Source organism: Coregonus clupeaformis, unplaced genomic scaffold (genome assembly GCF_020615455.1).
Source record: "Coregonus clupeaformis isolate EN_2021a unplaced genomic scaffold, ASM2061545v1 scaf0001, whole genome shotgun sequence".
Lineage (NCBI taxonomy): Eukaryota > Metazoa > Chordata > Actinopteri > Salmoniformes > Salmonidae > Coregonus > Coregonus clupeaformis.
This window is the reverse complement of record NW_025533456.1, coordinates 3,212,624-3,228,024: the sequence shown is the minus strand read 5'-3', so window position 1 is coordinate 3,228,024 and position 15,401 is coordinate 3,212,624. Positions and strand designations below refer to the sequence as shown.

At 44.6% G+C, this 15,401-nt stretch overlaps 1 protein-coding gene across 2 annotated transcripts in view; it reads left to right on the top strand.

Annotated features, from left to right (window-relative positions):
• The window catches only part of LOC121554549 (neuroligin-2-like), a 247,169-nt gene that overhangs the window by 156,900 nt on the left and 74,868 nt on the right, over positions 1-15,401 (top strand). For both annotated transcript variants that reach the window (XM_045212247.1, XM_045212246.1), the window contains exon 4: positions 4,824-4,973. In XM_045212247.1, the coding sequence (XP_045068182.1) occupies positions 4,824-4,973 (150 nt within the window). The remainder of the gene's footprint in view (positions 1-4,823; positions 4,974-15,401) is intronic.

Genomic DNA, 15,401 nt, shown 5'->3' with positions numbered 1-15,401 from the left:
TGCTTTTGGAAATTATTCAGACCCCTTGACTTTTTCCACATTTTGTTACGTTACAGCCTTATTCTAAAATGGATTAAAAAAACAATTTTCTCTCAATCTACACACAATACCCCATAATGATGAAGCAAAAACAGGTTTTTAGAAATGTTTGCAAATGTATTAAAAATAAACTGAAATATTACATTTACATAAGTATTCAGACCCTTTACTCAGTACTTTGTTGAAGCACCTTTAGCAGCGATTACAGCCTTGAGACTTCTTGTGTATGTTGCTACAAGCTTGGCACACCTGTATTTGGGCTGTTTATCCCATTCTTCTCTGCAGATCCTCTCAACCTCTGTCAGGTTGGATGGGGAGCGTCGCTGCACAGCTATTTTGAGGTCTCTCTAGAGATGTTTGTTCGGGTTCAAGTCCGGGCTCTGGCGGGGACACCCAAGGACATTCGGAGACTTGTCCCGATGCCACTCCTGCGTTATCTTGGCTGTGTGCTTACGGTTGTTGTCCTGTTGGAAGGTGAACCTTCGTTCCAGTCAGGTCCTGAGCGCTCTGGAGCAGGCTTTCATCAAGGATCTCTGTACTTTGCTCTATTCATTTTTGCTCGATCCTGACTAGTCTTCCAGTCCCTGCCGCTGAAAAACATCCCCACAGCATGATGCTGCCACCACCGTGCTTCACTGTAGTGATGGTGCCAGGTTTCCTACAGACGTGACGCTTGGCATTCAGGCCAAAGAGTTCAATCTTGGTTTCATCAGACCAGAGAATCTTGTTTCTCATGAAAGTCCTTTAGGTGCCTTTTGGCAAAGTGAGCTGTCATGTTCCTTTTACTGAAGAGTGGCTTCCGTCTGGCCACTCTACCATAAAAGGCCTGATTGGTGGAGTGCTGCAGAGATGGTTGTCCTTCTGGAATGTTCTTCCATCTCCACAGAAGAACTCTGGAGCTCCGTCAGATGACCATTGGGTTCTTGGTCACCTCCCTGACCAAATTTTCTAAATTTTCTAAAAACCTGTTTTCGCTTTGTCATTATGGGGTAGTGTATGTAGATTGATGATATTATTATTTTTTTTAATCCATTTTAGAATAAGGCTGTAACGTAAGAAAATGTGGAAAAAGTCAAGGGGTCTGAATACTTTCCGAATGCACTGTACATGTGCCACAATGGAGCACTTTGGCAGTTTACAACAAAGAAAACGGAATTGCAATGCATCTGTTTATTATGTTATGAAAATAACTGAAAAGAGAATTTATGAAGAATGACAACAACCTTTCATAACAGTCTGGTTTCTTTATTATTATAATTTTGTAAATAAGTTATCTCCAGTATCATTACAAAATATTTTTAGCAAATTGAGGAAATAGATTTTGTGATGATGCTGAAGATTATACCATGGGCCATTGTGTCTAAGAGGCCAAACACAGCAAGGAATGCAAAGTATATACAGTGTTTGGCCTTACTGTGTTTGGCCCCTATCTACAGGCCTATAGTCTGCCCTGTAGATAATCATGGCGTTCTGCAAAGAATACACAACAGACAGGGTATATGCCAGGATGGTCCACCATGCAAACAAGCTGTTCTGGTCCTGCATCTTCTGGTAACCTATTGAAAACAGTACAACAATGATATAGGAAATTAAGATGCATTATGTATGCCTTTTGTTTTGATGACAAAACAAAGTAGCCTACACACTTGTGGAAGTTTGTCGCTTTTAGGGTCCCAACTCCAGATCCAACTGACAGGTTGAATACCATGTGCCTTTGTTTTTTTTAAGGGTTAAGGAGGTGGGCTCTAAATCAGGCTGTGTATGTAAATATCTAATTTCATATTCAAATTTGTTTCCTAACGCCCACATGATCAGACTGAGCAATTAATTGGCCCAAGGAGGCTCAGGGAAATACATAACAAATATATTTTGGGTATATAAACACACACAGTGATTTATTAGACATAAATTGATGATACGTCATTCTGTTTCTGTGCTTGAAGCTGTGGTTGAAGCTTGGTTTAGTCCAAAACACAACCATCACCGTCATCACAACAGTCATTATCATGAACGTGAACTCAGAGTGGTCCTGGTCTGGTAACAGTGCAGTCACGATTCATTTCATGGTGTGTTTGCTGGTTGAAATTGGGCAGGAGCAGAGGGTGGAGGAGATTGGGAGGAACAGAGAGTAGGATGAAATCATGAAATGTCATCTTTCTTCTCCATCCAGAGGGGAAACCATCGCAACTCATTGTTTAGTGGTTAATGATGCCGTGATGGTGGCGAGGGGGGCCGTGATGCACACTCTCTCTCTCTCTAACACACACACACACACACTCTCTCACTTTATCTCTCTATCTCAAACACACACACACTCTCTCTCTCTCTTTATCTCTCTCTCTCAAACACACACACTATCACACCCACACTCTCTCTCAAACACACACACACACACCCGTTGGGGGAGTGGAGTAGTTAGTTAAACAGCTATCTGGACAATCTGCATTGACCCATTTTGCACTAACTTTTTTGACTCATCACATACGCTGCTGCTACTGTTTATTATCTGTCACTTTATTCCTACCTATATGTACGTATCTACCTCAATTACCTCGTAACCCTGCACCTCGACTCTGTACTGGTACCCCGCGTATATAGCCAAGTTATCGGTACTCGTTATGTATCTATTATTACTTTTATTATTACATGTTTTACTTTTCTATTATTTCTCTATTTTCTCTCTCTCTGCGTTGTTGGGAAGGGCCCATAAGTAATCATTTCACTGTTAGTCTACACCTGTTGTTTACGAAGCATGTGATGAGTAACATTTGATTTGATTTTGGAGTGGGCGCCTTGCGGCGTGAGCGTTAGCGGGATGCGTCATCGTGGCTAAACATTAAACAGAAGTTTGAGGCTAATCATCCCTTTGTTTTGGTTCTGCAGGAGAGGATCAGTCAGACACATTGAGCCCTTAGGGTAACACACATCAACAGCGTCTCACTCGCTATCTCACTTTCTGTCTTTTCTTTCTCTGTTTTCCACTCTCTCGTTCTAACGCTCTGGTACAGTAGTTTACTTTGTCTGTGTGCGTGTGTGCGTGTGTGTGTGTGTGTGTGTGTGTGTGAATTAGGACGTGCAGGTGGTCATTGGTGGGTAATAAAATGAGTTTCAGGTGGAGACATTGCAGAGGGGGTGTCAAGGGGTTAGAGGTGGTTTTCGGTGGAGAGGTAGAGAGGGGTTAGAGATTCGTGACTGCAATATGTCTCCATGGCAACAGTCAATGAGAGCTAGTCCGTGTGATGGAATGGCTGCAGAGAGAGAATCAAGTTGAAGCAGTTGCCATGGTGACACCATTGCAGCTGTCTGTGTATTTGTCTGTGTGTGTGTCAGTTTGTGTCTGTGTGTGCTGGTGTTTTGTGGTTGTTTGTTATTTTTATTTAACCTTTATTTAACTAGGCAAGTCAGTTAAGAACAAATTCTTATTTACAATGACGGCCTACACCGGCCAAACCCGGACGACGCTGGGCCAATTGTGCGCCGCCCTATGTACATCTGTTGTTGAATCTGTATGGGTTCTAGTGTGTATGTGTGGAACACGTTTGTTATAGAGCCATACTTGGCAGCCAATAACAGGATGGCTGCTATCTCTCTCTCTCTCTCTCTCTGGTAAGGAGATGCTATAGTGGTTATTTATGTTACTGTTCTTCTCTGCTGCTCCCGCATATTAATTATCCCCCAGCCCAGGCGCCGGGCAGATACGCACACACCCATTTGTTTCAGCCCATTCTCTTATGAAATACGCCAAGAGGTGCCGATTCTGCAGGTACCAGATTATGTTTGGACCGGATGAAATGTGGAATGTCCACTAGAGGCAACATGAGCACCTATTACCTTCTAGTAGGCTGGCGGCTTGCTAGGGCGTTGTGGATGGATGTGGTGGATGGACGTTTAAGTCGCACTTTGCGGCTCCTAAGGTTGCGTGTTCAAGCCCAGTGCTAGACACTAGTTTTCAAAACCTTAATCCTAACCTTAAACCTAACCTTAATCCAAACTGAATCCTAACCTTAACCCCTAACCCTAAAACTAAACCTAACCCTTACTCCTAAGCCTAACCCTAATTCTAATCCTAAACCTAACCCCTAAGCCTAAAATAGCCTTTTTTCTTGTGGGGACCGGCGACATGTCCCCACTTGTCCGATTGTCCTTGTTTTACTATCGTTGTGAAGACTTCTGGTCCCCACAAGGATAGTAAAACCAAACACACACACACACAGACACACACACTGAGACTAGAGTCCTGCATCGGGTTGGATATCCGCAGATCTCCGCGGTTGACCTGGAAAAAAAAAATCAGCTGGCGGGGGGAATGAAAACATTATTTCAACCCGCGGGTCGGCTTGCGGTTCTGAACAATTATATTGCGGGTCGGAAATGTTTTAAATCAAGAGAATATTTTTTGTATTGTGTTGCAAATTCCATTCTGTGAGTGGTGAGGCACAGGCTACCAGACACACACGCAGTGGATCAGGGAACTGTCCAGTATTTGTGTGGTGCTGAAACTTATATTTCACACCCCACACACTACCACCACTATATAAACAGTATCTGAGAGCCCCTATACACCCATTTCCCCATTAGACACACACAACAAACCTACTACACTACCCCACAGAATCCAATATATCCCGTTGACTGAGGTCACACTCTGATGTTATGGTATTGATTCTACAGGTATGGCTTTAAAGTTGTTCTTTGTTCTTGATGGAGGAACATTCATTGACTTTCTATTTCTACCTCTCTCACTCTTCTTCTCCTTTGTGTATGTGTGTGTGGTGTGTCTGAAGACATCCGTGACCGCAGGAAGAAGCCGGTGATGCTGTTCATACACGGCGGCTCCTACATGGAAGGAACCGGAAACATGTTTGACGCCAGCGTCCTCGCCGCCTACGGCAACGTCATCGTGGTCACTATGAACTATCGTCTGGGCGTGCTCGGTAAGATCTGATTACTGCTGTGTCTACACACACACACTGTTTCCCAGTTATCTGAAATAGCCTATTTCCTCCATCTGGTCACTTACCAGTGATGGGAAAAGATAATGAAGGAGAAATGTAATACGGAGGAAATATCTCCCATCCTTTCAACTATCTGTGTTCTCCAAGGTTTCTACCTCAACAGAATTCCACTGTTGATTGCTCTTGTCTGCAGAGTTCCTCTGATGTAAGGCCTGGCATCAATTGGTCTGGTCTGATGCAAGTGCTCTGTGTCTAGACAGAGTCAGAGTGTGCTCCCTGTAAATATATTTATTTTTACAAGACATAAATATTGGAGCAAGGCATAGTCATGCAAATTAAAGTTGGCCCAGGCATCTTTATATGGTCAGAAATATACCTTTCTATTTTTCACTTTAACTACACATCATCGCAGAGCAGAACAGAGCAGCAGAAAATATATCACAATACTTATATTTAATCTTACAAAAGTAGAAGTAGATAGAAAGCGAGTCAGTTTATTAAGGCCTATCATACTGTGATGCATGCTGCACTTTAAGGTCTATCATACTGTGATGCATGCTGCACTTTATTAAGGCCTATCATACTGTGATGCATGCTGCACTTTATTAAGGCCTATCATACTGTGATGCATGCTGCACTTTATTAAGGTCTATCATACTGTGATGCATGCTGCACTTTATTAAGGTCTATCATACTGTGATGCATGCTGCACTTTATTAAGGTCTATCATACTGTGATGCATGCTGCACTTTATTAAGGTCTATCATACTGTGATGCATGCTGCACTTTATTAAGGCCTATCATACTGTGATGCATGCTGCACTTTATTAAGGCCTATCATACTGTGATGCATGCTGCACTTTATTAAAGCCTATCATACTCTGATTAAACTTTTGAAACCACTAGCACCCATAGGGTACTGTCATAGAGATAAACACTGAGTGTACAAAACATTAGGACATCTTTCCATGACATAGACTGTCCAGGTGAAAGCTATGATCCCTTATTAATGTCACTTGTTGAAGGGGAGGAGACAGGTGAAGAGGAAGGGGAGGAGACAGGTGTAGAGGAAGGGGAGGAGACAGGTGTAGAGGAATGGGAGGAGACAGGTGTAGAGGAAGGGGAGGAGACAGGTGTAGAGGAAGGGGAGGAGACAGGTGTAGAGGAAGGGGAGGAGACAGGTGTAGAGGAAGGGGAGGAGACAGGTTTTTAATGTAACAACAACAGACACAATAATGCTTAGAAAAGCAGCTGAGAAATCTGAAAGCTGCCTGAATCACACACTATCTGTAACTGTCAGTTTAATAGAGACACACTAACACACACACACATTTCACATTAGTATGTAATTCATCGCATTGGATATAAGAAATACATAAATTGTCAAATCATCAACTTTGTGTGTGTGTGTGGATGTGCATGCGTATCTGTGTGTGTGTCCATCATAAATATTGTAGGATGTTGTAAGGCCCTGTGTGTGTTCTCAGTTCAGACGCTGAACATGGTGGGCCTATATGTTAATTATTAATACAGAAGTGCACAGGAGTGCAGAAACATGTAATTTGCGTAACCTAGGGCGTGTGTGTTTGTGTGTTCATGCGCTTGTGTGTGTGTGTGTTCATCCCTGTGTTATTCTCTCTCTCCCGCTCTCACACACACCCATCGATGTTGGGTAAATGAAGGGTAGAGTCCCTATCAGTCAGTGAGGATGCTGTGACATGTTCTACCTGTGTTAACCTGGCTTCTTCCACTCCTGTTGTGCTCCTATTACAGTGGTACAGACCATTTAAGGGTGAATCCTGACTTTCACTTAGAGCCTGAATAATCACTACACCTAGGTTTGTCTCTGAAACAACATGTCTAGTGTCTGGTTGTTTATCCCCACTTCAGTTGAGCCCTACCCTACAATACACCCCTCATTACATTAGCTGTATACCCTACAATACACCCCTCATTACATTAGCTGTATACCCTACAATACACCCCTCATTACATTAGCTGTATACCCTACAATACACCCCTCAAAGAATGTGCTGTATACCCTACAATACATCCATCATAACATTACAGTGGGGGAAAAAATTATTTAGTCAGCCACCAATTGTGCAAGTTCTCCCACTTAAAAAGATGAGAGATGCCTGTAATTTTCATCATAGGTACACGTCAACTATGACAGACAAAATGAGAAAAAATTATCCAGAAAATCACATTGTAGGATTTTTTATGAATTTATTTGCAAATTATGGTGGAAAATAAGTATTTGGTCAATAACAAAAGTTTCTCAATACTTTGTTATATACCCTTTGTTGGCAATGACACAGGTCAAACGTTTTCTGTAAGTCTTCACAAGGTTTTCACACACTGTTGCTGGTATTTTGGCCCATTCCTCCATGCAGATCTCCTCTAGAGCAGTGATGTTTTGGGGCTGTCGCTGGGCAACACGGACTTTCAACTCCCTCCAAAGATTTTCTATGGGGTTGAGATCTGGAGACTGGCTAGGCCACTCCAGGACCTTGAAATGCTTCTTACGAAGCCACTCCTTCGTTGCCCGGGCGGTGTGTTTGGGATCATTGTCATGCTGAAAGACCCAGCCACGTTTCATCTTCAATGCCCTTGCTGATGGAAGGAGGTTTTCACTCAAAATCTCACGATACATGGCCCCATTCATTCTTTCCTTTACACGGATCAGTCGTCCTGGTCCCTTTGGCAGAAAAACAGCCCCAAAGCATGATGTTTCCACCCCCATGCTTCACAGTAGGTATGGTGTTGTTTGGATGCGACTCAGCATTCTTTGTCCTCCAAACACGACGAGTTGAGTTTTTACCAAAAGTTCTATTTTGGTTTCATCTGACCATATGACATTCTCCCAATCCTCTTCTGGATCATCCAAATGCACTCTAGCAAACTTCAGACGGGCCTGGACATGTACTGGCTTAAGCAGGGGGACACGTCTGGCACTGCAGGATTTGAGTCCCTGGCGGCGTAGTGTGTTACTGATGGTAGGCTTTGTTACTTTGGTCCCAGCTCTCTGCAGGTCATTCACTAGGTCCCCCCGTGTGGTTCTGGGATTTTTGCTCACCGTTCTTGTGATCATTTTGACCCCACGGGGTGAGATCTTGCGTGGAGCCCCAGATCGAGGGAGATTATCAGTGGTCTTGTATGTCTTCCATTTCCTAATAATTGCTCCCACAGTTGATTTCTTCAAACCAAGCTGCTTACCTATTGCAGATTCAGTCTTCCCAGCCTGGTGCAGGTCTACAATTTTGTTTCTGGTGTCCTTTGACAGCTCTTTGGTCTTGGCCATAGTGGAGTTTGGAGTGTGACTGTTTGAGGTTGTGGACAGGTGTCTTTTATACTGATAACAAGTTCAAACAGGTGCCATTAATACAGGTAACGAGTGGAGGACAAAGGAGCCTCTTAAAGAAGAAGTTACAGGTCTGTGAGAGCCAGAAATCTTGCTTGTTTGTAGGTGACCAAATACTTATTTTCCACCATAATTTGCAAATAAATTCATAAAAAATCCTACAATGTGATTTTCTGGATTTTTTTCTCTCAATTTTCTGTCATAGTTGACGTGTACCTATGATGAAAATTACAGGCCTCTCTCATCTTTTTAAGTGGGAGAACTTGCACAATTGGTGGCTGACTAAATACTTTTTTTCCCCACTGTAGCTGTATACCCTACAATGCATCCCCTCATAACATTAGCTGTATACAGTTGAAGTCGTATACCTTAGCCAAATACATTTAAAATACAGTTTTTCACATTTCCTGACATTTAATCAGAGTAAAAATTCCCTGTCTTAGGTCAATTAGGATCACCACTTTATTTTAAGAATGAAATGTCAGAATAATAGTAGAGAGAATGATTTATTTCAGCTTTTATTTCTTTCATCACATTCCCAGTGGGTCAGAAGTTTAAATACACTCAATTAGTATTTGGTAGCATTGCCTTTAAATTGTTTTACTTGGGTCAAACGTTTCAGATAGCCTTCCACAAGCTTCCCACAATAAGTTGGGTGAATTTTGGCCCATTACTCCTGACAGAACTGGTGTAACTGAGTCAGGTTTGTAGGCCTCCTTGCTCGCACACGCTATTTCAGTTCTGCCCACACATTTTCTATAGGATTGAGGTCAAAGCTTTGTGATGGCCACTCCAAAACCTTGACTTTGTTGTCCTTAAGCCATTTTGCCACAACTTTGGAAGTATGCTTGGGGTCATTGTCCATTTGGAAGACACATTTGCGACCAAGCTTTAACTTCCCGACTGATGTCTTGAGATGTTGCTTCAATATATCCACATCATTTTCCTTCCTCATGATGCACCAGTCCCTCCTGCAGCAAAGCATCCCCACAGCATGATGCTGCCACCCCAATGCTTCACGGTTGGGATGGTGTTCTTTGGCTTGCAAGCAACCCCCTTTTTCCTCCAAACAAAACGATGGTCATTATGGCCAAACAGTTCTATTTTTGTTTCATCAGACCAGAGGACATTTCTCCTAAAAGTACGATCTTTGTCCCCATGTGCAGTTGCAAACCGTAGTCTGGCTTTTTTATGGTGGTTTTGGAGCAGTGGCTTCTTCCTTGCTGAGCGGCCTTTCAGGTTATATCAATATAGGACTTGTTTTTACTGTGGATATAGATACTTTTGTACCTGTTTCCTCCAGCATCTTCACAAGGTCCTTTGCTGTTGTTCTGGGATTGATTTGCACTTTTCGCACTAAAGTATGTTTATCTCTAGGAGACAGAAAGCGTCTCCTTCCTGAGCGGTATGACGGCTGCGTGGTCCCATGGTGTTTATACTTGCGTACTATTGTTTGTACAGATGAACGTGGTACCTTCACGCGTTTGGAAATTGCTCCCAAGGATGAACCAGACTTGTGGAGGTCTACCATTTTTTTTCTGAGGTCTTGGCTGATTTCATTTGATTTTCCCATGATGTCAAGCAAAGAGGCACTGAGTTAGAAGGTAGGCCTTGAAATACATCCACAGGTACACCTCCAATTGACTCAAATGATGTCAATTAGCCTATCAGAAGCTTCTAAAGCCATGACATCATTTTCTGGGATTTCCCAAGCTGTTTAAAGGCACAGTCAACTTAGTGACCCACTGGAATTGTGATACAGTGAATTATAAGTGAAATTTTCTGTCTGCAAACAATTGTTGGGAAAATGACTTGTGTCATGCACAAAGTAGATGTCCTAACCGACTTGCCAAAACTATAGTTTGTTAACAAGAAATTTGTGGAGTGGTTGAAAAACCAGGGCGGCAGGTAGCTTAGTGGTTAAGAGCGTTGTGCCAGTAACCGAAAGGTCGCTGGTTCTAATCCCCGAACCGACTAGGTGAAAAATCTGTCGATGTGCCCTTGAGCAAGGCACTTAACCCTAATTGCTCCTGTAAGTCGCTCTGGATAAGAACGTCTGCTAAATGACTAAAATGTAATGAAATGTAAAAACGAGTTTTAATGACTCCAACCTAAGTGTATGTAAACTTCCGACTTCAACTGTATACGGTAGCCTTCCTGGCTTTGAAACATCACCAGCGCCAGCTCTTATATTTCTCCCAGTCTCCACATCCATCTTTGACCAGGTGACTTTAATCACACGTCCTCTATCCCCTCTATTCCCTCCTCCATCCATCCCTCATCTCCCTGTACCAGTGTCTGTCTGTGTGATGTCGTGTTTTAACCTGCTCGATCTCTGTCTCTAGTCTCTGATTTAAAACATCTCTCAACCTCCCTCTATCTGTAGCATTGATTAAAACTACAGTATGTGTGTGTGTTTGTGTGTGTGTGTGAGAGAGAGAACAAACCAACCCCTCACCTCCATCACTCCGACTCTCTGATTGAAGCCATGACCCAGCATCTGGTCGCCAGGGACAATGGCGATTACCACGGTAATACCACGGTAATAACGCCACACTACTAAGCTACAGGAGCCTGGTGCCAGAGTGTGGAAATTCAAAGAAGAATGGCTCTTTATAGCTTTAAGCTTCACAGTAGCATTTTAGTGTTAAAGCGCTACACTGACTTAGTCTATTCAGTGGCTATCGCTATATAGCTAGCGCTACTTTTCAATACACAAGCCACAGTATGGACACTCATGTAGGAATTTCATACATATGCTAATAGCTCTTAGCTTTACAGTAACTGGTTAGCGCTATAGCGCTACACTGGCTGACTCTACGCTATCGCTACATTCCAACACAAGCCACATAGGAATATGTTAACAGCTTTAGCGTTGCAGTAGCCTGTTAGTGCTGTAGCACGCTAGCTGCCTTGCCTGGGTCTACCCTGAGGGAATTCCTTTGTGTTGAAATGGATGTACGTAGCGCTGCTGTGAGACTAGCGCCTGTCGAGCTAGTGCGTGACCTTGCCTCTGTGTTGCTTAGTGACACATACGTACAGTACGTACGTCACTTCAACTGGAATTCAATTTATTTAAATCCACTACCGCTATGGGACCTGGGACTACTCTGAGAGAAAGAGATGGAAAGAGAGATGAGTAGAGAGTAATCTATTTGGAGACAAACATTGTAGAACAGAAAAGGAGACAGGATGTTAAGCTAGTTTTGGGTGTAGGCCTGTGTGTGTGAGTGTGTGCGCGCGTGTGTGTACAGAGATAGAGAGGAGATGAATAGAAAGAAGGGAAGAGAAGGCATTGAGAGATGAGAAAAGAGTGAAAGAGATGAGATGGAGGGGGTAGTGGAAGAGAGGGAGAGAAGGGAGCGGGAAAGAAGAGAGAGACGAGAGAGGCTGCATTTGCCTGTGATGCTAAAAATAAATCCTGCATAGCTGCTTTTTAAATCTGCAGTGAAGCACACATTCATTCTCAATTACACAATATGGGCCAGGATGGACACACACACACACACACACACACATAATACACTCCCATTACCCACAGACATTCTGTTCAACAGTCTGCTGGTGGTATCCCATCCAGAACATCGGCACAGACACACCGCAGCGTCAGCTGAATTCGTATTCAGGACACTACCTAGTGAGAGAAAGGCTAGCTCCATGCTGTAGTGGGGGGTCTCTCAGTGTGTGTGTGTGTTTGTGTGTGTGTGTGTGTGTGTGTGTGTGACAATGGGTTCTATCGACCAGACTGTGGTGTGAAATATGTCCTGACAGGACTAGAGGAGATATTAAGACGCCAGCAGAGAGAACTCCCAAAACCTTCCTCTACACACACACACACACCTGTTCTTCTTCCTAACACAGACCATCCGGACCGTTTCCATGGCAACCCCGGGCAGACTTGATAAGCCAAAGTCCTATTGACTGGGCTGAGAGATGGAGCGAGGCAGATGAAAAGGAAAGAGAACAGAGTGGAACTGAGAACGAGGGATAGGTCTCGAAAAGGAGAGGAATGAACATTGAGAAAAGCAGGGAGAGATGACAGGAATAACTAGGCAGATTTCTTTTTCTGGGAGCAGAGATTAGCACCTCCGCTGGCCTGAATGAGACGCCCACACATGAAGACACACACACACACTTCCCTCCGCTCCCTTTTCTCCCACCGGTGATGTCACGTCTGTCGTTCCCCTCCATTGTTCACCAGAAGCTGTTTCCCCTCTGAGTGTCCCCGTCCTCTCCTCTATTCTTCCTCTCCTTTCCACTCCCCCTCTCCTCCTCTACCTTCCCTCTCCTCTCCTCTATTCTTCCTCTCCTTTCCACTCCCCCCTCTCCTCCTCCCCCTCTCCTCTCCTCTATTCTTCCTCTCCTTTCCACTCCCCCTCTCCTCCTCTACCTTCCCTCTCCTCTTCTCTATTCTTCCTCTCCTTTCCACTCCCCCTCTCCCTCTCATCTCCTCTATTCTTCCTCTCATTTCCACTCCCCCTCTCCTCCTCTACCTCTCCTCTATTCTTCCTCTCCTTTCCACTCCCCCTCTCCTCCTCTACCTTCCCTCTCCTCTCCTCTATTCTTCCTCTCCTTTCCACTCCCCCTCCTCCTCTACCTTCCCTCTCCTCTCCTCTATTCTTCCTCTCCTTTCCACTCCCCCTCTCCTCCTTCCCTTTCCTCTCCTCTATTCTTCCTCTCCTTTCCACTCCCCCTCTCCTCCCTCTCCTCTCCTCTATTCTTCCTCTCCTTTCCACTCCCCCTCTCCTCCTTCCCTTTCCTCTCCTCTATTCTTCCTCTCCTTTCCACTCCCCCTCTACCTCTCCTCTCCTCTATTCTTCCTCTCCTTTCCACTCCCCCTCTCCTCCTCTACCTTCCCTCTCCTCTCCTCTATTCTTCCTCTCCTTTCCACTCCCCCTCTACCTCTCCTCTCCTCTATTCTTCCTCTCCTTTCCACTCCCCCTCTCCTCCTCTACCTTCCCTCTCCTCTCCTCTATTCTCCCTCTCCTTTCCACTCCCCCTCTCCTCCTCCTCTACCTTTCCTCTCCTCTCCTCTATTCTTCCTCTCCTTTCCACTCCCCCTCTCCTCCACCTTTCCTCTCCTCTCCTCTATTCTTCCTCTCCTTTCCACTCCCCCTCTCCTCCACCTTTCCTCTCCTCTCCTCTATTCTTCCTCTCCACTCCCCCTCTCCTCCTCTACCTTCTTCTCTACTCCTCCCTTACCTCTCCTCCATCTCTTCTCCCCTCCACCCTCTTTAGACCTAGTCTGTTGTTGTGTTTCCCTCATCCTTTCATTCATACTGTCCCTCCAGTTCTCTGTCCCCGTCTCCCTCAGTGTCCAGTCTAAATGATGACCGATGAGTGAGATTATGTATCACATCTCCAACACCTTGTCTTTCTAAGTGGAGATACATGGTACATAATAGCAGGACATACATCACAACTAGAGACTGACACTCATTGAATCATCCCCAGGACTGTTAGATGGTGAGCTCTTTCTATGTCCCATTAACAAGTCAGAGTGTAAGCTAGTGTGTGTCCTAGATAGTACCCTATTCCCTATGAAGTGCACTGCTTTTGACCAGAGCCCATAGAGCTGTGGTCAGAAGTAGTGCACTATATAGGGAATAGCGTGCCATTTGGGATACAACCCTACTGTAGCCTATGGCCTCTGGTTTGTGGCTGTGTAAATAGTAACCTCGATACTATTGAGCTAGTCGTGAATGACTTTTAATAATTTCACAGATATACATTATGAGTAAAGTTATTCATTTCAATGTGTTTACATTGTAAGTATAGCTAGTGTCATGGCTACTACAGCTTCAATACAGGAATACATAATCCTGAGGTTCGGATCATTTCTTACACATTCACCCCATCACCTCTCCTTCCTCACACTATTACCCTGCCTCCCCCTTCTCTCTCCCCTCCCCTGGCTCTCTGTTGGAGATCCATCTGTCTTTCTCCCTCTCTGTCCCCCATAAGGTGTAGCTCCACTGGGCCACAGCTGGGCTCAGCTCCCCCCTCTCTCTCTCCCCCTCACTCCTCTCTCCCAAACCTCCACCCGGCCATCACCACTGCTTTAACCCATCAGCCTTACTATGCTACCCAACACCTGGGGCTGGGGAGGGGAGAGGAGAGGGAGAGTGTGTGTGTACATGTGTGTTTACATGCAGCCAAATGTGTGCATTAGTCATACACACCCATAGACATTAACAATGGTAATAACACTCATTTGCATGTTGAGAGCTGAAGGTCAAAGATGTGACCAATGGCTGCCACATGATTGGTTGGGGCTACTATGATTGACAGGGAAAGACCCCTCCCTACTTAACCCATGATAACCCTCCATATAATATACAGTAGAGAGGAGAGGACACCAGACATACACAGACCTACAGATCACAAGGCTGAAGACAGCCAGACAGCTAAGGACGGGGTGGAGGATGGAGAGTTACTCATGCGTTCACAAACACCAAACACAAGCTGTCCCTCTCCAGCCTAGTAACAGCTGTTAGGAGAGCTTCTAGGGCCAGGCCACACCTGCTCTCTCTCTCCTCTGCCCCAGCTATCTTTCTGTCTCTCCATGCTCCAGCCTCTGCTCCAGCCTGCCCCTACTCTCTCTCCCCAGGTACAGCACCTCCGTGGTTGGCCGTGACCAGAGCCATGCCCCCCTTTGCCCCCCTGCGCTCCACCACCTGCTCCTCCATACAGAGGACATGCTATGGGTTGCTCAGATTCACAGCTGTAGTTATACCGTTTACCCGGCCTCATACACACATACACTCACCCCTTTATGCAAATCACACCCAGGTGATTACACAGACAGAGCAGTGCTGTAATTAAGCCAGGTTAAATTGTGGAGTTAAATCATGTACACAAACTAGTGTTGCACGGGAACACAAAAACTTTGATACTCTTAATACTACAACATGAAAAACGTTTCGGTACTAGAATTTAGTTACTTTCGGTTCTTCTATCAAATGTGTCTCACATTTGGAAATCAACTAAATGTATTGAAATTATTCAAAAATATATTAATTTGCCCAAGTTTATCGTAAGAC